Raw genomic sequence first — 23,766 nt, 5'->3', positions numbered from 1 at the left:
CTATTTTAAACAATTGCATGGTAAATATTTCAAAAGTATGTAAATGGATATTAACAAATTTTGCCACAGATGCTCTTGTGTTTTGTAAGGTCTAGAATTATTCTGGATTTTAAGTTTCCTAAATACAAACAGTACAGTTCTATAATGAAATTTCTGATCACTAAGTAGGATTTTGAGGTGTCTTCTGGAAAATTCATATCCAGGTTCACCACTTGCCTTGTCATGAACTATGTAATAACAGTGCCCTGCTGACGGTTTCTGGGGGTTGTCTTTCTGTGTGGAGAACTAAAATCAGGTGTTTCTGTTTTTAAAGGTTTCTTTTGCCTATGATAGACTTGAAATGTATCGTTGAGCTGGTGAAGGCTGTTTTTCTCAGCTTGTGTATGTGCTTCTACCTTTGCCTAGGTAAAAAGAAAAAAAAATGGACTTGTGTAAATACATAGTTAGATGACTTGGCGTGGTGCATTTCCTTCCACAAAAAGGAAGGCTCGTGTGTGGATTTGTGTCTTGTTTTCCACGAAGGAACGTGGGGTTCAGGAGCGGCAGGGTCAAAGCTTGCTTTTCTGCTCAGCCCAGTCAGGTGCTGCCTGGTTTGTGTGCCGGGCTGGGTGCTGGGAGCTCCTGCGGGTGTGTGCTCATCTGCTGCTGCGGGGGCCTTTGTCAACCCTTGTGTGCCACCAGCGCTGCTATTTTGCTGATGTAGCTTGCTCTGACTGAGTTTTGTCAAAGCAAAAGTCCTTGTTATGGAGTCTTTGTTCCTTCATTTAGGGTAAGGCTGCCATGTACGGTTCTTTGGGTGCTCAGGAAAGCTGGGGATCTTGTTTCTCATTTTATGAAGCCATTGAGGCTTTCCTGCAGCCCCAGGGATGGCACTCAGTGAAAACCTCCATGTGGATTATGTCAGCCATGGAACAAAATGATAATTTCCTGACATTTCTAAGAGAAATAAGTAATTGGAAATGCTATTTTAAAAGTGTCAATCAAAGAGCTCCTTTGCCTCGTTCCAAAGCTTTTTTGGTCCTTTTTAGGACTAAATGTCAGACCCAGCTGCTGCAGGTACCACTGGCTGTGAGACCTGGGGAGGCCGGGGAAGTGCCTTGGTGTTTGCTGCTGAGCTGTGGGATCACCAGGCCCATGGGCTTCTGCCTGCCAGTAAGCACCTTTCAAGTGCTTTAAAGGAAGGTGAAGTATTCTGAAGCGAGTTATATGCTGCAATGCCTACATGAAGTAAATGCTTATAGCTGCTCTTGTGGTGTAGGGAGAAACAAAAGGGTGGCTGCTTTATGGGACCTCACGTGTGCCCGCCTCAGGCTGTGAATGCTGCCTTGTTACAGCGCAATGTTTGTCATCTCCTAGTGTCTGGTACACCTGCGTACCGTGCTTTTGCATTACTAGGCCATGTAACTGATGGTTGACTGAGGAGTCAGCGTAATCTGGGACTGCAGCTTTTCAGTTGCTGGCCCATCGTCATAAAGATTTTAATGCAAAAGTCTGAGTGGCAAAAATGGCCTGGAGTGTTCAAGCAGAGTGGATACGAAAGCACAGGGGACACAGTAGCTTTGTCTGTGCAAATGAGTTAGTGAAGAAGTTCACATTACCTCTTCTTACAAGAAGTTAAAGCGTGTTGTTTTTTTGGACAGCAAAGTTGTGTTTTTATTTGTTATTAGTGCAATATTTAAAGAAGAAAATAAAGCTGTTAGGCTTCCACCTCTGAGGGGAGGGAGGTGTGGTGAGTGTGCTGCAGCGACTTGAGCCCACCTCAGCCTGGGAACTTTCAGCTCAGGGAAACTTTCATCTTGTCATGAGTGAAGGTTTAAGAAAAGTCTTTTGACCACACAGAGCAGAAACGCTGCACCCACTGAGCAGAACTCGAGTACTTGTCACTTTTTGGACACTTAATTTGTGCACTTGTGACTGGTGTTAAATGGTCTGGGGGTTTGTGGCTGTTCTGTTCCCGGACTTGGCCGTGGGGCTGACCACGCAAAGCAGGTGCTGGTGCAAAGTAACTGGGATTCCAGGGGATCACAAAGTTGAGGAAAACTTTTCCTAAAATGCCACAAACAACACAAAGTCTAAGTCCTGCTTCCAGTCATGATGGCACTTTTGTTGTTGTCTCTTGCTCACCAAAGCGGCCTCTGATCTTTTCAGCAGAATTGCAAATCGTGGAATACATTAACCACTGGTACTTCTCCTGGTTTATGCATTCAGAAGGGTTACTTATGTTTAACTTCTGGGTGTGATACTTGCAGATGCAGAACACTCTTTAAAAAAAGTGTTCTTTGCTGTCTTTTTATTTTTGTTTTTGTTTCCTGTTCATGCATCTCAAATAGGAATCACTGTGTTCTGTGTGATGTGCATTCTTGTGCTGTCTTCACAAAATCTTTGCAAATACATAGGAATGTCAGCTGTGATTCCCAAGCTCTAGGTATCCTGACTGACAGTCACTGTTGCTGAGGATTACTGATTTCTGAACAGTTCCCGTACCCATGTATCAAAGCAGCCTTTCAAAATCTGGGAAGCAACCGCCTCAGTGCCATTGTGGTCTGGCCACGTGCGTGCTACAGAAGCCTCCCTAGCGTAATGGTACAGTCAGGCCACCAGGCCCTTCTGACAGCAATTTGGTTTGTGCTGTGAGAAATTGCTTTTATTGTTATGCCTGGTAGTAATTGTCCAAACTAAGTGTTTTCAAGTGTAATTCTGGGCCACTGTAATTATGCCGCCACTCTCACCAGTATAAAAAGTGTCTTCAAAATAATTTGCAAAGCTCACCAGTTGGTTATGCAGGAGGGGTGTCTTTTGCCTGTTCCATGTGAACACCTTCCATTTTTGGCAGTGTTAGTCGGTGTTAGAAAATGATATTTCCTGGCTAATAGCAGCTTTTCTTGGCAGTGCAGTGACCCCTAAAGGCTTCTTAGAAGTCTGTAATCCTGCTTTTTTATTAACAGTGATACACCGTGGGGAGCAGAATTCCTGGAGGACAGTCGAATCCTGTGGATAGCCAAGAATCCAGGTCTGGGTGTCTGTCCCTGACTTACAAAAGCAGAGAGGAAGGTGCCTCGGGAAGGGGCAGGGACTGCAGGTTGCTGTCTGCTCGCCTTGCCTGGGGCTGAGCTGCAGCCGCCTCTTCAGCCCTGCTGCCAGCAGCAGCACTGCCCTTGTCTGTCCTGTGGAGCTGTTGCGGTCTGAAAAAACCCTACCGCTTTTTTTTCTTCCCTCATTTAAAAAGATGTTTTATTCAGGTTTCAAAACAAGCCCAAGAAAGCTTCAAAATGCCAGCTTTTAAAATTGCTTTGCATGGGATTTCTCAGATGGATGGAGGAGGAATTCACTGAGCATTAGCTTTTTTTGTCAGTGATAGGATAGCATAGGATTTCCTTTGTCCTTTCACAAGATAACTGTTTTTTCTATTAAGTTAAACTGCTTTGTACTTCTTTAATAAAGGCAGCATTTTCTTATAAATGAAAACATGAAATCAGCTAGAGAAGTTTAAGCTATCTTAAAACAAGGAAAAGAAAAAATAAGAATTGAATATGCTTCATTGTGTGGTATTACACCCTTTGAAGAAATTCATAGTAAAAATGGATATGAATTTATGACTTCACATAAAGGTAGGATAACTGCTGTCAGTCCTTCATTTTCATAAAATGAGGACTGTTCAGGCAAAAGTGTTACTTAGCCTTTACGCAGGTCTCCAAAGCATGTAAATATTTTCACTTTCTCTTCTTCTCTGATTATTTGGTAGGTGGTAGAAGGTAGGTGGTAGAAGGTAGGTAGGTGCTGGGGGAAGATGGTGGGAAAAGATTAAAATGGCTTGAAACAATATGCACCATAAAGATAATTCAGGACTGGAGCATTAATTATCTGAACAGAAATGTGGTAGTGCGGGTGTCTTGCTTTTCTTAGTTTGATTTCTTTGATGTGCTACATTAACATTTTCTCAGATCTCTAGCCTTCAAACGTCACTCTAGTCTGTGGATTGATTGTAAACATGGCACTTGCGGTGCTATTTTTGTCGTTATCTCCACGTTAAAATGAACTGCTTATGTAGAAACCATCATCAGTCATCTCGTTGGCCTAAAAATGATTTTAAGGGAATATAGTCTTAATATTGCCGAAGTTACCAATGAGGAAGGACTTTCTGAACTGAAGTTACAATCTTGAAACACTGCCTTTAGTGAAATCTGAAGTATTTTTGTCTTATCGTACACAAAATCACGGAATGGGGGAGGTTGGAAGGGCCCTCCGGAGACCATCTGCTCCAGCCCCCCTGCTGTAGCAGGGTCACCCACAGCATGTTGCACAGGATCGCAGCCAGGCAGGTTTTGAGCATCTCCAAAGAAGGAGACTCCACAACTTCTCTTCAGGGCAGCCCGTTCCAGTGCTCAAACTTTGTGCTGCATTTTTAGAAGAACCCCAAGGTCTTCCCAGCAGTGGTGATTCCAAATCACTTTTCCTAGACTGGGGCCACGGCTTTCAAGACTGACACTTGCCTTTCAGTAAACCAAGGGAGTCGTTTTGCAGTGCCTGTGTCCTTCAGCGTGGTTCCAGCATCTGTGGAAGTAAGCAGATGGGCAAGAGAAACGTACAAGTGGAGGTTGGGTCGGGAGCTCTGGTGTGTGGCTGAACTCCCGAGGCACAGCAGTCAGAGGATGGGGATCTATCTGCTGCTTGCAAATTGGCCAAACAGTCAAAGGTGGCGGGGATTTCTGTGCTGTGAGTAGATGGTTCACTCCTATCCACAGGCATGCTTCTCTACTCATGGTTTGTAGGGGTTGAGCTCTCGTATCTCCAGAAGGACAGCCTGTACCTTTTCACAAGCAGGATTTAGTGATTGCCATCATTACACGGGTAAGGGTCTGGTTAGGCAGCGCTGTGCTTCCTCTCTCTGTGCCAAGAGGAAGAACAATGAGTTCTGTTACTGGGGACTCGGTAATAAAAGGTCTTTCCGCATTTCTCCCTTGATTAAAGCTTCACTTAAAGGAAAAACAAAGCACGTATAACAGGTGAATATTTAACAGGAGTAGGGCTGCCAGTGTATCAGATTACGATGGAAAGTGCTGGTCGTTTCTTTAAGCTAAAGTTATTCAGTGCAAACCCAAGAACCAAGAGAAATGGCACCTTTCAGTGCCAGCATGGCTTGGGAGAGGGATGACATTAATTCTTTACCCTGTTCTGGGCAGGAGGACAGCTGCAGTACTGCAACTGATCTCTGTGCCTATCTTTTACCTGAAACTCTTAAACAAGCCTAGCACTTATCTGCTGTTGTGGATGGACACTTTCCTCTTGGTTTGCAGCTGCTGGGTTTTGCTTCTGTTCCTGCTTGCGTTCCAGGGCTGCTGATGCAGGAAAGAGATATTGGGAAAGTATTAACGTGTATTTGGATCTGTAAGGTTTGAATAGTTGCTGCAAGAGAAAAACCAGTACTGGAGACATGCTTCCCAGACTGGACTATAGGAATCTTTGTTTTAACTTGTTCTGTAAGAGTCCCCAAATACTTGCACTGACTTGCAGATGTTTCTCAGAGCAGCTGCTGCTGCAGTAATATTTGTGTGCCTGTAATGCTCAATTTGGTTTTAAAAGTGTATAGTTGCAGTTTTCTTCTGTGTTTTTGTATCATGCTGAGTTGGTTCTTACTACCAACAGGCAGTGAGCTCAAGCCTAGTATAGCTCATAGAGAAATTCAGAAAATGCATATGAAAGGACTAATTAAAAAAAAAAAAAAAAAAAGCTCAGCTTGAGGGAGAAGAATATGAGCTTCTTTCAATAAAAATGTTTCATTAAAAATTGTTCCAACAATTCTCAAAAAAAATCCCAATTCAGGGGATTTTTCCAAAAATTTACCCTAGCAAAGTCAACAGTTTTCAGAGGAATTTTTTTTTCAGCTGTCTGTGCTAAGGAAATTGGAAAGCAGAGGAAAGCAAGGCATTACAGAGAAGGTTGTCTGCACATTTGATTTGTAAAGGTGTGTGAAAGTACTGAGGCATGTTTCCTTAGAGAAACTGATATATTTCTGTAGAAGCATGAAAAATGTTCCTATAGGGCACTAAAATTTTGGACATGATCTACACTGGACTTCATTATCAGCATAATTATTCTGGCAAGTTCTTTCAGTGTAGAAGTGTAAGAGAAATAAAGAAGGAACAAAGGCATGGAATAAGAAAATGAGGAGACATCAAGTAGTTTAGGACTTCGCACCTTGGAAGGGAGCCACTGGGAGGACAAAGGAAATTAACGAAGTTTTATGAAAGCATGAATGGGATAGAAGGTGAGTAAAGAACAACCAGCATTCTGAGACCGTTGGGATATGCAATAAAACTTTATCTATAAATTGGACAGAAGGAAGATTTACTTTAAACAGTGTTTTCACAGTGTTACTCATTACCACAGGCAATGAAGAGGCCAAAGGCACAGAGAAGTGAAATTTGGGAAAATAAATCAATCATAGAATCATAGAATATCCTGAGTTGGAAGGGACCCTTAAGGATCATCAAGTCCAACTCTTGACACCGCACAGGTCTACCCAAAAGTTCAGACCATGTGACTAAGTGCACAGTCCAATCTCTTCTTAAATTCAGTCAGGCTCGGTGCAGTGACCACTTCCCTGGGGAGCCTGTTCCAGTGTGCAACCACTCTCTATGTGAAGAACCCCTTCCTGATGTCCAGCCTAAACTTCCCCTGCCTCAGCTTAACTCCGTTCCCGCGGGTCCTGTCGCTGGTGTTAATGGAGAAAAGGTCTCCTGCCTCTCGAATGGGAGATGGGAGAGAGGTAACAGAAATGACAGTGTCTGTTGATTAAAAAGTAAATTATTTATGACAACAAACATGAGCTACCTGTGAAGAGAAATGGACAAATCCTATGGGACTGAGTAATAAAACAGGATTTTAAAATCAATGTAGTGAAGAACCTGAAGAACAGCTCCCCCCCCCCTTTCGTGTATACGGTGATGAGCTCTGACTTTCCAGGTCACCCTCACCGTGAAGAAGTTCTTTCACATGTTGGTGCAGAGCTTCCTGTGATCCATTCTGTGGCCATTGCCCCTTGTCCTGTCCCCACAGACCACTGAAAAGAGGTTGGCCATATCCCTCTGTCTCCCACACTTCAGATATTTATACACATTGATGAGATCCCCTCTCGGTCTTCTATTCTCAAGGCTGAACAGACCCAGGTCTCTCAGTCTTTCCTAGTAGGGGAGATGCCCAGGCCCTGTATCATCTTTGTGGCCCTCTGCTGGACTCTTTCCAGGAGATCCCTGTCTTTTTTTATACTAATAAATAGATGATAAATAGATACAAACTCTTCAGTCTTAAAAAGATCTCTTTGAAGGGATTGTAATGGAAACATATAAAGTCTTAGTAGGCAGGAGTGAATGTGAACCAATTATTCACTGTCTCTTCCAATTAAAAGACCAAGACCATCACATGAAAATAGTGGTAACAGGCTCAAAACAAAGTCAGATTCTCATGAAGTGGGGGCAGGACCTCCTCATTTCTCATTGGCATTGAGATTTTAATCTCTTGGCGCAGTTCCCTGGATTTCGGCTCATTTATTCAGCAGTTAATGCTTCATCAGATCGCTGTTTACAGTGCTTTTAAAGCTGAGCTCTAGAGCTCTTTTTGTAAGAGAAATCCTCTTTAATGTTGGAGCACAGCTATAAAGCCTGGCTGAAACAGCCCCTTGGATCTTTTATTTGCCGGGCAAAAACAATGAACTTCTTAATGAGCTGTTTTGGTGCAAATACCCAGTAAAGTCAAATACAGCCCTTACAGATTACAATATATAGCCTTGCCTGGTGGCCAGTGTTTTGGGGTTGTTACTGGAATATTAAATATCTACAGTATCAAGAGCTAAGGCTTACTGCCAAAGTCAGTAAGGATGGTGTCATACGCTTACAGCTGCAGCAGGTAGTTCCAGCTTCACCTGCTGCAGAAGCAGGACAAGAGTAAAGCACCATCCAATGACACCAGTGTTATTTTGGGTTTGGTCTGTGGGATTTAGAAAAGGAGTCACTGAGGGAGAAGGTTTTGGCTTCATGGAAACTCTTCCTGAGTGGGAAGACCGATGTGTCTGTCCTTCGTTCTGCTTTTGCTGTGAGTTGTCTGTAAGACATCAGCCATTTCAACCAGGACACGCTTCTAGTGTTCAAGTGCTGTTTGTTTGTGGTTTGTTACCTGTGTGGTTTTGTGTTCATGCATTCGCTGACAAAATTAATTTCTTGCCATTGTATACTGATTCAGAGTACCTTATTTTACTTAATTGTAAAGAGGGAGATCGGTGTAAACATAAATTCAGACAGATGAGTTGTGCTTTGGGACTTGTTTAACATTGACTTGGAGAAGGGCTTACAGTCTCAAAAGCTGTGACCCTCCTCCCGCAGTTAGTTGAATAAAAGATATTACCTCAATCTGCAAATTTTACTGCAAGATATTCAGAGGTTGAAAGAAGTGGGGGGAACGAGGTCTGGTGGTGGTTCCTGGAGTAGGGGTGGGGGTGATAAGGTCTGGTAGTGGTTCCTAGCTAACCCACGCTGTGCTAGGGTTGCCACATTTGCTGAGCTGTGGTGTGAATCTGTGGCCTCAGGGCCCTCGTTCCCTGGGAGAGGCCAACGCTCTAAGGCTGAATCAGGCTCTTGGGTTGGTGAGGGGATGTTGTGTAAGAAGGTGGGTTATCACTTCACTTTTTAAGTATTGCACATGATCCAGAGTAAGTGCATTACAGAAGCTTATCTGATAACTGTGTTATGCTCTGTGTATGCTCTGAGACCGCTCCAGCAGTCAGCGAAAACTCCTTGGCTTAAATTACTGGGAAGGAGGCTCAGACAATAATCCACACTTCAGTTCCCTGGTGTTTGCTGAAACTAATATGATATACCCGATTGGGTTTGGCATCTGTTATAACACAATACACCTGACTAATTACATCTTACAGTATGGCAGTACCTTTCTTTAGAACATTTTAAATCCCTTTTCAGTGTTTCTTTAGAACTCATTGCTGTGACTTTGCATCCCTGGATGTAGTAAATATTTCTGCCACTTTCCAAAAGCATAAGGCACGAAGCCTGTCAGGGGTGGTGGTTAGTAACAGTGGATTAAAAGACATCCAGCAGTAACTAGGGCTCTGCTTTTATTTCTGAGATACCTATCAGCAGTGTTTTCAATGTAACTTCTGCCTAAAAGTTAACATGGGAGAAAAGCACATGTAATGTTACACTAAAGTAATATTAAAACATGGTAGGAACCTGATAATTTCTCTCCAAATGAATATTGATCAGCCTGCCTTTAGAGGAGGCATTGTGAAATGGCTTTTGTAGGGCAGGGTTTGTGCTGTAATGCATGCTGCTCTGCCGAGGGCTTTTTGCACTAGGAAAATCCTTCTCTGGCCAACATGCAGACCTCTGGAAAGTGGTGGCTGATCAAGGCTGTGGGTCGGAGGAGGTTAGTTGCCCACATGCGTTATGTTGCACTGAAAACTGAATGTGGATTTTGTGGTGTTGGGATAAAAGAGTATTTTGGTATTTAAGAGGTAAAGAGGCGCGTGATTTTTGTGACTTGCAGGGAGAAAGGCACCACAGAGGTTTCATGGGGAAGCCTTCCTTACCTGTTTTTCAGCAGCACAAAGCCTGATAATATCCTCTATGTTCAGAAAGAACAGCAGAACTTTAGTGCATTGGGGAAGGAGCTTCAAGGGGATCTGAAAGAGACTAAGGCTTGTCTGAAATACACTTTGATGTACAAGCAAAGCAGAAATATCACTTGGTGCTATTCTTTTGCTCTTTCCTAGGCATTTGCTCTTGAGCTGTATCAGAGACCAGATCTTGCACTACACAGCCCCAGTACAGCTCTTTGTGTTGTTACTCTGGAAACTGTTCAATATTGTTCAGAAAGGGGGGAAGTTCAATTTAATACTGAACCTGTTATTTTGACATACTAACATCTGCCTGAAAAATCTACCAGGAGATGAATTTCTGTTACGCCTAGGCATTTAGCTGGAATTACCTGACTTGGTTACTTATTGAACAGTTTTAGAAAGGGAAATGTTAAATACTGCGGATGGCTGGCTGTAACAGGCACTATTTTGCATTTTTGTTTTTATTCTGGCCTATGGTGTTTTCAGGTCAAAAATCTCATTGATTGCATACCTTCATTCTGCTACATAAAAAGGTAGAAGAGAAGATGAACGAGGCTCTTCTCAGGTTTGCAGCGATGGGACAAGAGGCACCAGTTGCATCCTTACACTTTTACAAATCTGTAAAACCCTGAGCAATCTAATCCAGCTTTGAAATTACTCCTGCCTGAAGTAGGAGGCTGTGCTGGATCACCCCCAGCCATCCCTTCCAGCCCAAATGACTCTGCAATATTTAATTTTGTCAGCTTTATCTTTCACCGGCTGCAAGGTGCATTACATCCTTCTCATCTCATGCTGGTCTGTAGGGAATGAATCTGTGGTAAAATGAGTCTTTCTGAAAATGGAGGGGTTATACATGAAACCCATCTAGTGACCCAGCTTCTTTCAGAACCAGCATACTGAAACTAAATCACTTGTCTTGACATCTTCAGCTACTTCTGAAAAAGTCTTTATGCATTTTAACCTCACTGGGGCTTTGTTTATAGTAATGGGATGTTCTATTTGGAGTATCCATGGTATTGTGGATTTCCAGTCTAAAAGCCACGATTCTTGGTGGTTTTGAGGGTGTATTGTATAATGCAGTATTAAAAAAAAAAGTCTTCAAGGAATATTTTTAAGTAACGCACTATAAGCTAGTAAACTGTGTGGTATGAAGGCCTCAAGTACTATTGCTTGTGAATGTCTTTCTTGGATCCCAAGTATACAAGACTGAATTCAGCTTAATAGAAATCACCCTAGCTTACTTTATTATACATATACACTATATTAATTACCCCCAAAGCCTTGAATGTTTAGGTTGTGTCAGTAGTTCTTCTGAATTGAGGGTTCTCATTCCCACCGTTGAGCTGGCCCCATTGCACATGTAGTTACAGAAAGCAAGTGTACTGTTGGAAAAAAACCTACAAAGTTTTACAAATGCAGCAAGAATAAAAAAATGTGGTTTTAAATGGAACTCTGAGTTTTACTTGTCAGATGTTTTTATGTTAGGTCCCAGTGAGATCTGCGGAGGCAGCATCTCAGTGCCTGGCCAACATACCTTGTGGGGGTTGATAGCCATGAGCTCACAGAGCTGGCAGGATTTTCCCCAAAAGTGCTCGGTGTTTTCCATCCTACATCTCCATTGTATTCCTGCAGGCATTTACACGCTGCCTCCAAAACTCCTAAGGAGAGATGTTCACTATGCCTAGAAGAAGGATGTTCTTGCATGGCTGCATCCCATCTCTCTTTCAGCCCTCTCCAAAACAAGACAATATTACCTGTTTTATCAAAGGGTTTCCGTCCATGTTAGGAATTTATAACGTGAATGCCCATGCTGATATGTACTAGATGTTACTGCATAGGCCTGGTTACTTGTGTTAAGGGAGAACCGCAAAGGCTGTAGCAATTGAACTACTTTACTTGTATATTTGACTACTCTGTACATTGTACATGCTCCTCAACTTAGACTGCAGGCTGTGGTGCTGTCTGCAGAGCTCATTACACATCACTGTGAAAGATTTTCTGTGCAACTGTCAAAGCAGACTTACATTGCATACACGCCTTTGTAGTCTGCACACCTTTGAGGCTTTCTTTAGTTCCTCTCGGCATGTTAATAATCTTTTTCTTTTCAAGTTTCTCTTCCATCATTAAAAATGCATTTTCATAACTCAGGTTAAATCAGACCAAAATGGCGATTAAGGCTGCTGTTTGATGACAGGACTTGAGCTTTATGAACACTTTTCCAGGGGGATGGATCATAGCTGTTGCTCCATTCCCTTTGCTCTTGCCATGTACCTTGAGTGGTGCAGCCTGTTCAGAGGCCATAAAGTGAAAGTTGAGTTCCCTGCAGCAAGGCAACTCAGATTAGCAAACGGAGTTCTGTCTTATATTCTATATGCACTTTATCTTGATTAGATGTAACGTCTGGAAGCTAAGTGCAGGCCCCTCTGGAACAGCGGTCATGCTCTTTCCCTTCCCTGTGTATCAGCTGGCAGCATCATCAACCTTATCGGCTCTGTGATTGAACCAACAACTAGCCCTGCCAATAAACGCAGTTTCTTACAGTCTGATCTCAAACAAGGTCTTTATGCTGGACAGATTTAGGAAAAAGGTAGTACGCAATGAGCTGGAGAAGCATTTTCCTCAGTCAGTTCACTGCTCCAAGTGCAAACTACCACGAAGCAATGTTGCCTAGAGAGCAGGCAGCTCTGACTTGCCACATTGCTGCCTGGCCATCGGCCTGGTGCAGGGGAAGAGGAAGGAATTCCTGCCTGGTGTAGGGAGGGAGGACAGGAGTATCCCTTTTGGCAGCAGCTCTCAAATGCATTAAATGAATAATGAAAAAAGAATAATGAAATCGCATCCTGAATTGATTCTGAGTTGCCCCATATCCATTACTGGCTTTAACCGTGTTAATTTGAGTTGTCTTTCCTGTGTTGGCCGGCTGCCTGAGAAGGAGCTGGACTTTAAAATTCATTCTGAAACACTGAAGAGTGTCTTCTGCTTGAAAAATAATTCAGAGACTGGCAATGATGGAGGGGTTAGCATGACCGCAGTAGTTGACAGTGTTGAAGGAATGCCACGGATGGTGGAGAAGAGATTGTCCGTCAGGTGGTGCAGGCTGGGCAGTAAGCCGAGCTGAAGAGCTTGTTCAGGGGAGCTCCAAGTAGCAGTGCTATGTGGGGAAAGGGAAAGAAGCATTTAATTCATACGAGGTAGGAGGGAGAAAAGCATAGAATAAAAATCTAGATTTAGCAATTTATTCTTTATATGAAGTGTACGTGCTCTGAAAATTTGCGTCAATCCTATGAATGCCACTTTTGCAAAAGGACTGCAGTCAGAGCATGTTGGAATAATGAAACTGCAACCTGAGAATTAAATCTGACTTCCATGTGCATCTGTGTTCTTATATTCAGTAAGCACAATTATTTAATGTATGATTTTCTGATGGCCAACTTCCACTGATTCCAGTTTGAATGAAGTAAGACAAAAAGCTGGAGGACAAACATGTCCTTAACCACAGAACAGGTGAAAATGTCTCTGTGCTTTAGTTTGAGTTCTGTAAACTGCTGGATAACGTGGGGATTGTGTTATAGAGTGGTTCCACTGAAGGAAAAAAGGGATGTGAAAAAATCATACAGTTGAGATTTGCAGTTTCCTGCTGTCTCAAGATCACTGCAACATGAGATCTTACTTGCACAAGATGTATTTGTGGGTAGCGATAGCTTCTGCTTATTTCATCTCCGATGAGAGGAACAGCTTATAAAGGGAAGTGCCGCAAAGCTTTTGAGAGATATACCATGAGCAGAAAAGGCTCATCTGGAGTCAGTAATCTGCATCATTTTCACAGCAGTAATCTGGCATTGCAGTTCATTCCCTGTGTGTCTGCACTTTACAGCTTTTGGGACTGTACTGTGTAGGGGACATCAGTGTAGTTTCAGCAGCTTTATTGGCACTGGTCCAGGTAACCCAAAGCAGTTTGAGGACTTTTTCTTGCATTTTTGTTTAATCAGCCCTATTCAATGCCTACAAATTCCAGTGGTGACTAAGGATGATGTTTGCTAGCTGAGCTTAGATACGCGCGTGGCAGTGTGACACTCCTTGTAGTTAGAAATTGGATGCTTTTTCCAAAATTAATGGAAAGCTAGTCACAAACCTTCTCCTTGCCAAACCATTGTTAAATGTAGGTCTGATTTAAACTCCTTAGGAACTGTTTTTCGCAGCTGGCATTTGTGTGCTGGGTGTGGCCCAGGTGTAAAGGATGTCACAACACGCTGCAGTGAGACGCTGCTGTTCTCGTGTGCAGGAGCTGGCACGGTGCTGCTGAAGCACAACGTGATTTCTCTCCACAGGCTCATAGTTTGGCTTGGAGGTGGAGCACCGTGTGGTGCGTTCCCAAAAATACATGAGCTGAAACAGAGAAAATGAGTAACCTAGGAAAATATTTTGAAAGTGAATTTGGCCCCCTTGCCTGTTTTGCTGAGTTTACCATGTCAGCCAGCATTTCAGTACAGAGAACAGAGCGGCCTGTGCAGGTGGTTAGGAAGCACACTGCTGTTGTGAGGCTTATAAAGGACTGACGAGAAACATAACAGGACCACTCAAGGGCCTCGGAGGCCCTCAGTGAAACCTCCATTACTTAGGATCAATATGCCAAGACAGGTCTGCCTGCCCAAGCTGAGAAGCCTTGCCATACAGCTTGTCTTCCAGCGCATACACGACAGAGAGAGGCATGGGCAGGAGTCACCTCACTAGAGAAAGGAACAAAATGTAGTAAAAAGCTGTGCAACACACACAGCTAAATAAATAGCTGAGCTGTGAACATGAGGAACATGAGTGGTTTACTTTAGTTCAGGCGCTGGCTGCAAGTTGGGGGTTTGCTCTAGTCTTCCTCTGCGCCCTCAGGAGCAGTGCTTCTGCCTTCTGTCTTGTAAGGAGTGGGTGGCTGTGTCAGAGCGCCGTTCTTGGAAACCTGATCCAGTTCATCATGACTGTAAGTGTAGTCAGTCCCTGGAGAGGAGATTTTCCAGCCAGCCTCTGCTAGATGCAAACAAGGGAGCGTATGTTTAGGTGTATTTAATGCCATGTTTTGTATCAGAGCTTGATAGCTGTCTTGTACAATTTTCCCTCAGCACGGTTAGCATACAAAGCAGGAGTGTAACAGGTTATCGAGTTAATAAATCAGAAGCTGTAGTCATGTTAAGATGAACGAATGTGAATTTTCACCCTCTGCATACAAAATTTTGTTGCATGGATTTCCTAGAGCACGTGGAGAGATCCTTCAAGGCGGTGCCCAGCAGCTGAGTCCATCCCTTGCAGACTCCCAGCTTGTAACCCTGTGGGGAGCAGCACCCCGAGAACTTGGCTGAATGGAAACAGGAGCCTGCACGCCCGTAGGCAGAGCCGTTGTGCCGTTAGCAGTGTGGGTGCACATTGATAGTAGTCATGCTCTTTGCTTTATCACAACTTCCTTTTCTATATATTGAAGCGATGTAAATTTAGAGCACTCTTATCTTGGAGTAAGCATGTGAGCACGTAGTTCTGATCTTATTTATAGATAAATGGTTTCTTTCTGTGTCCCACCTGCCTTATTTTTTTGCAGCCTGCTGTGTCCTACCTGGATTTCTAGTCTGTGTGTTAATTATTCACCAAAAGTCTTTCCTCAGTTCTTGTATTACTGGTTTTCAAAGAGCATGGAATCTGTTCCAGTCGGAAGCCTTTGGATGGTTTAAATTGGGGATATTTGAGTGTATTTATAACTGTATAAAAATGGAACCAAGAGGAATACTTGCAAAGTAGGTGGTACTGGGACATTTATAGAAAAATGTGTGATTTATATGTGGATCACTCTGGGCAAACCTTTTACTGTGCTTGTAGACTGTCTTCTGCAGAGCTCATCTGTATTTTGTGAATATTTATGCTGCTTATGAAATGACAGGTTTGTTTCTTTAAATAACAGGAGGAGTGAAGGGAGAGAATTGCTTATTTCCTGGGCAGACGTGTCCTCAGGTCGTTTATGAGGCAACTTTAATGTGGCTGGAGCAGAGGATAGCCCAGATCTCCTATACCTCCCCTTCCCTTTGCCTCTGCATTGGAGAAGTGCATTGCCAGGTTGCTCTGCTTACAAACCGTTCTCTTTTGAGAAATGTTTGTGACCTTTTTTTTTTTTTTTTTTGGACAAGTGTGCCACTTTGCCATGTTTCAAACTAAAAGCTGTGTTGCTGTTAGGATAGCATGGTGTCCTGGTGAAGTTGTAGTGTATAATCCCATAGAGCCGCTTAGATCTCATGCTCTAAAACCCAGTTACCCAGATGTGGTTGAGGTCAATCACATTCAGCTCGCTAAGACGCTGGGAGGAGAACATCTGTGCCTCTGCCTGCAGAATATCCTCTGAACAGATTCAGATGGAAGTCCTGAGGCTGCGACAGCTGTTTTCCAGAAAGTTCAGTCATCTAAAGGAAAGAAACAAACAAACAAAACTGCTTGCAAGCAGTGACAGAGACCCCCCAGCAGCTTTTCCTTCAAAAGCCTTTGAAAAGCTTTGATTTTCTAGGAAAGCAGAAGAAAGCTCCAATTTGCTGGGTGAACAGATTAGAATAAAAAGGATTAGACACAAAATCAACCATCTTGCCATTTGTGGCTGTGCAAATTTAATCTTTCGGTAGGATTTCAGTCTTAGTTGGTAATTTTAGTGCCCTTATGGGTCACCTCAGCATTCAGTCCCCTCTGGTCCTGCCTTCGCTCCTGCTGCCTGGGGGAACAGCCTGCTCTGGGCCATAGTCTGCCAGGCTGACTGTGCTGTGGACTCATTGCAGAGTCTCTCTGACTCCTCCAGAATGCTCCCCTGCAGGAGTTTTTGCAATTATTTGAGCCTGGTTGATGCTAAGGAAGGTTGTCCCTTGTCTCTCAAGGAAATTTCACCCAATTCTGAGCCCAGCATCCAAAACAACATCCCTTCTTGCTACTGCCCAGCTTGTTTTTACAAAGGAGCAATGTGCAGTGTTGGTACAACACAGCAGGAGCACAGTAATCCCCTGTTTTAGCCCCAGGAGACCCTACTTTCACAAAAAATACATGGAGCAATAGTGGACCAGGAAGATAAGCATCAGATTAGTTTCAGTGTGATGCTGTTTACTGGGTGCACTGCAGTCACATCTAAAGACCAAGTATGAAACTGAGGTTGATGAGATAAAAGCATTTAATAATTTTTGCTTTGAACATCTTAGCTTTTTATTGTAACAAATGCATAACAAAGTAGTGCATGTGATTTACAAAGTGTCTCTCTAGACCATAAGCTCTTCAGGTAGCATGCTTGTAGCAGCAACAAATGATCCCAGGGCAGATTTATGCAGGGAGCGTCCTGGGGCTTTGTGATGGTTGTGTGAAACTCCTTTGGTGTCTGTAAAGTAATGGGATTCTTGCCCTGAATTTTGGGGAGAACTAGGTATATATTGAGCTCTTCATCAATTCCAGAGTGCATGGATGTTGTTATAATAAAATATTTTTGATCTCCATAACTCCTCACAAGAATTACAGTAACTAAACTTCCTCTGGGAGCTACAGTCCATCCATATAGCTATTTGTACTGTTCTTCCAATTGAAAATTCAGTGTGGGATAAAGGAAACGTTACCCGCAAATCAGGTGGTTTCTTGGTAGTCTCAGAACTGATATGTTTTGTAGAAAAAAAAGAGAGAGAACAAGACAGCTGAGCCAAAAGAGCTAAAAGAGACAGGTGTTGCTATGGGTGATTTTCAGAGGGAAAAGGCATAATGATCTGTGTTCTGCGAGACTGGCTTCAGCCACACCAATATTAGTTCTGGCACAAAAAGGGATGAAAAGAATTCACAGCCCTGCATATCTCTTGGTGTGAGGAGAAGCGCTCCTTTCTGGGCAGTGTCTGTGTGGAGTTACAGTGGCTTTAGAGCACAGTTGCAGTACTCGTTTTCCACCTTTTTCTTTCATGGTTAGCAGCAGTATGTTATCTTGCAAAGAGAATTTGATTTGTGGTGGCACCTAAGACTTTTTCTGGATGTTAGCACTCGGCTAACATCCAGGAAGCCCACCATGTGCCTATTCCTGTCCCTGCTTGTGCCCATGACTTTTTTTTTTTATTTCGTCTTCAGTAATATGTACAGCTTTCCTAATCAGTGACGTGATCTGCACCATCAGTCCTTCATAAAATGCTCTGGCAGTGTCAGTACTCATGAGCAATTTTATCATTCTGCTGATCCAGTCATTTCCAGGCAGACTATGGCTGGAGTACCAGCAATGCATGGAAATGGACCCAGCCTTTCTGAATAGAAAGGCATGAGCTTTCAGGGACAGTTTTCAGTGGGCAAGACAATGTATGAGGTGAGGCATAGCAAAATGAGACACTGAGTGCGAACATGGCTGTTTGCGTTCTCCTGTTACAGGTACTTTATGTTGAACTGAGAACCAGCTGCTTTCAGGTTTCAGTTTGGGCATATGCAAGTCTAATGAAAAGACCTTAAAGCTTTCTTTTGGCTAACATCTTTCATAATTCTGTTTCTAAACATATGCTTTTGTTTCAGAATTGCTCCTTTGCTGCTGTGAGTGTTAAGTGACACTGCTTACGCCACCATGGATGAACTACAGGATGTTCAGTTGACAGAGATCAAACCACTTCTGAATGATAAGGTAATACTAGCTGCTCCTTTGCTCTCAGTGTTCCAGCTGACTTTGTGTCTGGCAAGGATCCCCGATTGTCTGTTTACAGCTTGAAGTACCTTAAGTACGGAAAAACACGAATTGCTTCCCCAGCTCTAGTGATCCACCATCACATACCCTTCCAAAGTCTTAGGGAAAGAAAGACCACAGTTCAAGGAAGTTGGAGTCTCAGGCAAACTGCATCATTCCTGTACTGGGGTTTTACAAAGGCAGGTCAGAAAATGGAAAGGTGACACCATTCCTGATATAACTGAGCTGTAGAATCTCTGATATCAAAGCTCAAGCTTGTTAGAGAAACCTTGGCTGATATCACTTTTTTTTTAATTAACTTTTTTATTTAAAGTCTTTTTTCTTTCCAAATTATACATCTTTGTTTTGAGCCCTAAATGCAAATGAGGACTTACTGGATTTATTGATGGTGAGCCTTTTTTATTACTATCTGTGGAGTCTAGTCAGAGCAGTTCTGATTCATGTGGTACTGAGACTTTGGAAAATCACTGCTTTGCAGCAGTTGTTTAATCCTTTCACTCTATCTTCTGTGGACTGGAGGGGGGCTATCTGGGCTTTAGGAAAGCACAAGCCTACCTTTGTTCTGCCATTGCTTTGAGTTCCTAAGTCATTGCGGACCATCCCAAGAAGGCTGAGTATCTTGTGTCTGAACATTGTGATTCTGACCAGTGGTTTTTGGTCACTGTCCATATCTAACAGCCAAGTCAAAGAGTCTCATGGTATGTGAAGCAGTGTTTTGCTGTTTAATGTCTGATTTCAAGAACTGGTTTGTTCTGCCAAAGGATATGGTAGCTTCTGAATGAGAACCCTACTTTGGCCACTCATTGTGTACACACAGGAGACTGCACTGTGTAAACTTAACACCACGGGAACAGTGTTAAGCTGAGGCAGGGGAGGTTTAGGCTGGACATCAGGAAGAGGTTCTTCACCAAGAGGGTGGTCGCACACTGGAACAGGCTCCCCAGTGAAGTAGTCACTGAACCAAGCCTCTCTGAATTTAAGAAGCAATTGGACTGTGCACTTAGTCACATGGTCTAAAATTTTGGGTAGACCTGTGTGGTGCCAGGAGTTGGACTTGATCCTTATGGGTCCCTTCCAACTTGGGATATTCTATGATTCTGACTGCAGACTTCCACCCAAGACTAGTGAAATGTCTGAAATTCTGCTACATTTTAGTCTGTGCTGCTTAGTTTTTGCCAATTTCTTCAGTGTGCTAGCATACCTGTTTAATAACTCAGAAATCTAAAAATATAGCTGAAATCTACAATCCAGCTGCCTATTCTTATAATCTAGTGCTGACTACTATGTTCCACCATAGCTTGAACGTAACGTTTTAAAATCTTTCCAGGGAGGGTGATCCTTGGAAGAACAACGAAAGTGTAGACCAGCAGATGAAAATCCAGAAAGACCTTGAAAACAGTTTCTGTTTCCATAATGAAAGAAAAATATTTATAGGAGACAAGCTTCTCAAATGTAATGCCCTACCTATTGCTTATGTTCTCCTAGGACTCTCCTAGGATTGTGTGTGTGTGTCTGAGTTCAAGAAGGTAGGTTTCTCTTGGTTAGGTGAAACAACCTAAGTAGGAAGCATTGAAGTGTTTCATAACAAAAAGACTAACAAAGTCAGACTTCAGGTAATATGGATGTGCTTCTTAGACATCGTTTGTGGAGCATATGGGTGTGGTGCCCTAATGTGCTGTTCTGTGCAGCGTATCAACATCCAAGAAGTATTGAGCTGGCGGTTCACTAATATTTTTACTGACCAACCCAATTTAGAGAGAGGATTTCATGAACCAGCAGGGATTAATGGCCAGAAATAGCACAGTAAAACTCTTAAGTTGCTAATGGGTGAGTGCTCATGAACTCTTCAGACTGCTGTACAGAGAAAAGGAGCTCTGGCATCTTAATGCTCAAGCAGTGGAAATGACTGGGATATGGAAATGGATCATAGCCTGGTCACTTTGTGTGAGCCAGGAAATGCCACTGGGGACCACTGAGCCCTGGCTTTGTTTTGTCTCAGATCTAAGTCAGCAAAAATCTACGAGCCTGACTTTTAAAGAATACGCTGTGACGTTTGCGTGCAAGTTAAGTCTAATAGAAAGTGCAGGGCAGTAAGATTCATTAAATTATATATGTTTGCCTTTTTCAGGCTCACTAAAGTACAGTGTCTTTATACTGGGAAATAAAATCAACTTAAAATGTTTGTAGTTAGCTGAAAGAGAGAAGAAGAGAATACTGTCTGTAATCTGATAGAAAACTTACTTATTATTCATGTTCTTATCAGTTCCTGCTCTTGCTGGATGTTTAGAGATCCTGAATGGTGGTTGTGTAAATTTGCTGCCAAAATGGGATAGCGTATGGTTTTTACATCTTAACCTGTAGTTCCAGTGTCTTCAGGCTAACAGTTACAGTAGTAACAACTATTCAGCAAATATGGTTTGCAAAACAAAACCAAGAGTGCTGCATTATGTTAATTTTCATTCAAAACTTTTCTACTACTTCTCATTGCTTAGTATTCTGGCAACTTTGACTCCTATTAATATAGCCACAGTGAAGAGTCACTGAAATGCAACAATTTAATTCAGGAGGTTCCAATTCAGCCTAAGGAATATCCTTTCACAATTCCAGCTAGTGCTTTGCCTTTGAGGTACAGACATGACGTCTTCAGAGAAATGGAAAATGTGTCTTCATCTTAGACTCAAGAAAGTTGAGAAAAATAATAGATCAATGATTTAAATTCAGATTTAGATGAGTTAAAATCAACTATCCAGGAGGCACAACACGTCAGCAATACTGCTACTTTTGCATCTTGGTGTACTTGGACAACGAGCAATACAGTTACAGGCTTTCATTCTTTGATTTGTTGCACCCCCAAGAATTACACTTTTCTTAGCATATATTCAGATCATTAGACAAGGTTGTCAGAAATCTCAGCTAATTTAGAATTTCAAACTGAAATGAGAGGGCTGATTTATATTTCCTTTTCCTCCATCCTGAGGATCTGATGCTCTGTGCCACATTATGTTCAAAATATCTAACACAGTTCAGTACTTAACACCTGGGGATTCTTAGATCAGATTTGCAGATATCCAAAATTTGAACATCACAAACTGAAGAATGTAGTTAGTAACCTGTGTTCTTCTGAACTATGACAAAGCCGGGGAGAGGAAAACAGGGCCATTTATTTACATGTGGAGGGGAGTTAGGGTACTCAGCCAGTATTTAGGGTACTCGTGTTGCTCATATATGGTCCTAGTTGTAATTTTAGCACTAAGGTGCTATGCCTATAACGTGTAAGATAGTATGCTGACTTGAATAATTTGCCCAGCCTTGTGCAGCACTCCGAAGTGTAGCCTCCCCAGTGATCAAAGCCTGGGTCTCATGAAGCTTTGCAGGCACACGAACAGACAACTTACTGCAGAATTTAAATCTTGCAGTACACCAAATGTACACTCACGTGTATGGGTGGTGACACCATCTGAGAAAAGTCTGCTTTGGGTTGTTTACTCCAGTTCCCATGCGTTCCGGTTTCAGCAGCAACACTGCATTTGCCATGAGATGAAACAATGCAAACAACAGCTGCTGTGGATTAGCTGACCACAAAGCTTGTGTTCTTGCACTCATTACCTGTGATTCTAGTGGCAGTCCTCTAAAGAGTTTTAAATTCAAATTATTAAAGGGCACCAGGACCAGGCAAAAACCAACTTCATAAGCAGCCTGACTTTGGTCAGGGTTCCTCTTGGGTTGCATCTGTTCCTGCTCCAGTGCTCTCAACCCTCATCTGAGTCCCCAGATGCTCACCTTGGGGCAGTCCCCAGAGGACTCACTGAATAGTGATGGGCAAAACTTGCATGGAGTTCTCTTGTGGGAGTCTCACATTTGTTTTTAGTCTGGCCAGACCATGCTGAAGGAGAGGTTTCTGAGGGGACCCTTCATGGTAGCATTGGTTCGTGTTTTGGGATACTATGCTGAAGTCTATTTTCTGTTTGTTTTTTTGTTAACAGAATGCAGCTCGCAACTTCCAGGACTTCGATTGTCAGGTAAGCTGTGTGAAGGAGCCAAGGATCTGCGGGTCGCCTCCTTGTGGCCTATCAGTAATGCTGACAGAAATGAAAAACTGCATGTTCTCTTTAACTTCTTTGAAGGTTTAATCAATAGGTGCTTGAATATGTCCATTTGACAGAAAGTGCCCTTTACCCTTTCACCAGAGCATGTCGTTGTGTGCTGCGAGGTGCAGACTGCTCTCTGCCAGGGCTCCACAGCAGGCCGCACGTTGGCTGGTCTCCTGAAAGGCAGTTTGTTGGTGAGATGTGATCTGCTGAATAGCTGCAGCTCTGTCACATCCCATCTGGTTCACTGACTAAGAAAAAAAGGAGGCTGCATGCTCTGTGTATGTGTTGTGAGGAAATGGAAATCACCAGGTGTTACTGCTGCCCCAAATACAGCACCTGTGCTCTACTGGGCCTGGATCATGGCAAAGCTGTGGTCATTTTCTGGGAGATTTTCCATCTCAGAGTAGTGTGGAGATGAGCACGCTGGTTGCTATAGGAATAATCCTTTCAGAGGAGCAGTTGCACCACAAGCCTCTAAGACAGAGGACACATTCTTTGTTAGGCAGAGCACAGTACCAAGGTTATGTGGTGGGTTTTATAAAGCACAGTCTCCATTTACCACGCCAGATTACCTTGCTGACTTCCCACTCAGCATGCTGATCTGCAGCCCGTATCTTTTCCCTTCTCTTCAGCTGCAGGAGGCTGCTGTGCCTGTAATGTTTGCATAGCACAGGAGAGGTGCTCACAGCTGTGTTACCCCAGTGGTGCAGCTAGGGGGTAGATCTGTCAACACTACATGGGATCTTTTAAGAAGTCTGTCAATGTAGACAATTCCAGAAGACCTTCTACAAGCCTGTGCAGAACAGGAAAATAAAAAATATGGTCCTAAGAAGGCAGTTTGTATTTTTCCCATCTCTTGATGTAGGACACTGAAAGTACACCCCATCTAGGCATGCACATGTCACTGTACTGCTCTAGCACGATTCCTTGTGACTTTTAATGTTATCTTAAAGTCTATAAATATAAAAATTACCAATCTTACCTTGTTGTCACTTAAGTTTGCCATCTCAGAAGTGGCAGCAGTGTTAGAGTCATTTTTCTGGTTTAAGAAAGGTAGATAATGGGTTTGAAAGACACCTCCCTACACCATCTTGTCTCCGTCTTTCTGCATCTTTTCCATCTCTGCAGAGGTTCAGAGTGCTCCCAAGTGGGGTGGGGCAAAGGGTAGAATAGGTGCAATGGCTTTGGGTGAGTGGTTCACAGGCTCTTCTGTACTGAAGCCTGTCTGCTCTGAAAGAATATGAATACAGTGCCTAAGAATCTGAAGAATCTGAGCACATCAGCCTTTACTGCAAAATCGATGACAAAGCTCTGGGTTTGCAGCTGCCTTGAGAGGTAATGGGGGGTTAGGAAGG

General features: G+C 43.0%; 1 protein-coding gene across 4 annotated transcripts in view; it reads left to right on the top strand.

Annotated features, from left to right (window-relative positions):
* The window catches only part of NDRG3 (NDRG family member 3), a 55,202-nt gene that overhangs the window by 5,265 nt on the left and 26,171 nt on the right, over window positions 1-23,766 (top strand). For 3 of the 4 annotated variants that reach the window (XM_068700233.1, XM_068700230.1, XM_068700232.1), the window contains exons 2-3: window positions 18,155-18,260; window positions 22,304-22,339. In XM_068700233.1, coding sequence (XP_068556334.1) covers window positions 18,204-18,260; window positions 22,304-22,339 — 93 coding nt within the window. In that variant the 5' untranslated portion in view covers window positions 18,155-18,203. Of the gene's footprint in view, window positions 1-15,584; window positions 15,713-18,154; window positions 18,261-22,303; window positions 22,340-23,766 lie in introns of those variants that run through there. The other variant, XM_068700231.1, reaches the window with a different exon arrangement.

This window comes from Anas acuta, chromosome 16, assembly GCF_963932015.1.
Source record: "Anas acuta chromosome 16, bAnaAcu1.1, whole genome shotgun sequence".
In the NCBI taxonomy this organism is placed as follows: Eukaryota; Metazoa; Chordata; class Aves; order Anseriformes; family Anatidae; genus Anas; species Anas acuta.
The sequence above is the reverse complement of the archived record's forward strand: the minus strand, read 5'-3'. Positions and strand labels throughout refer to the sequence as shown.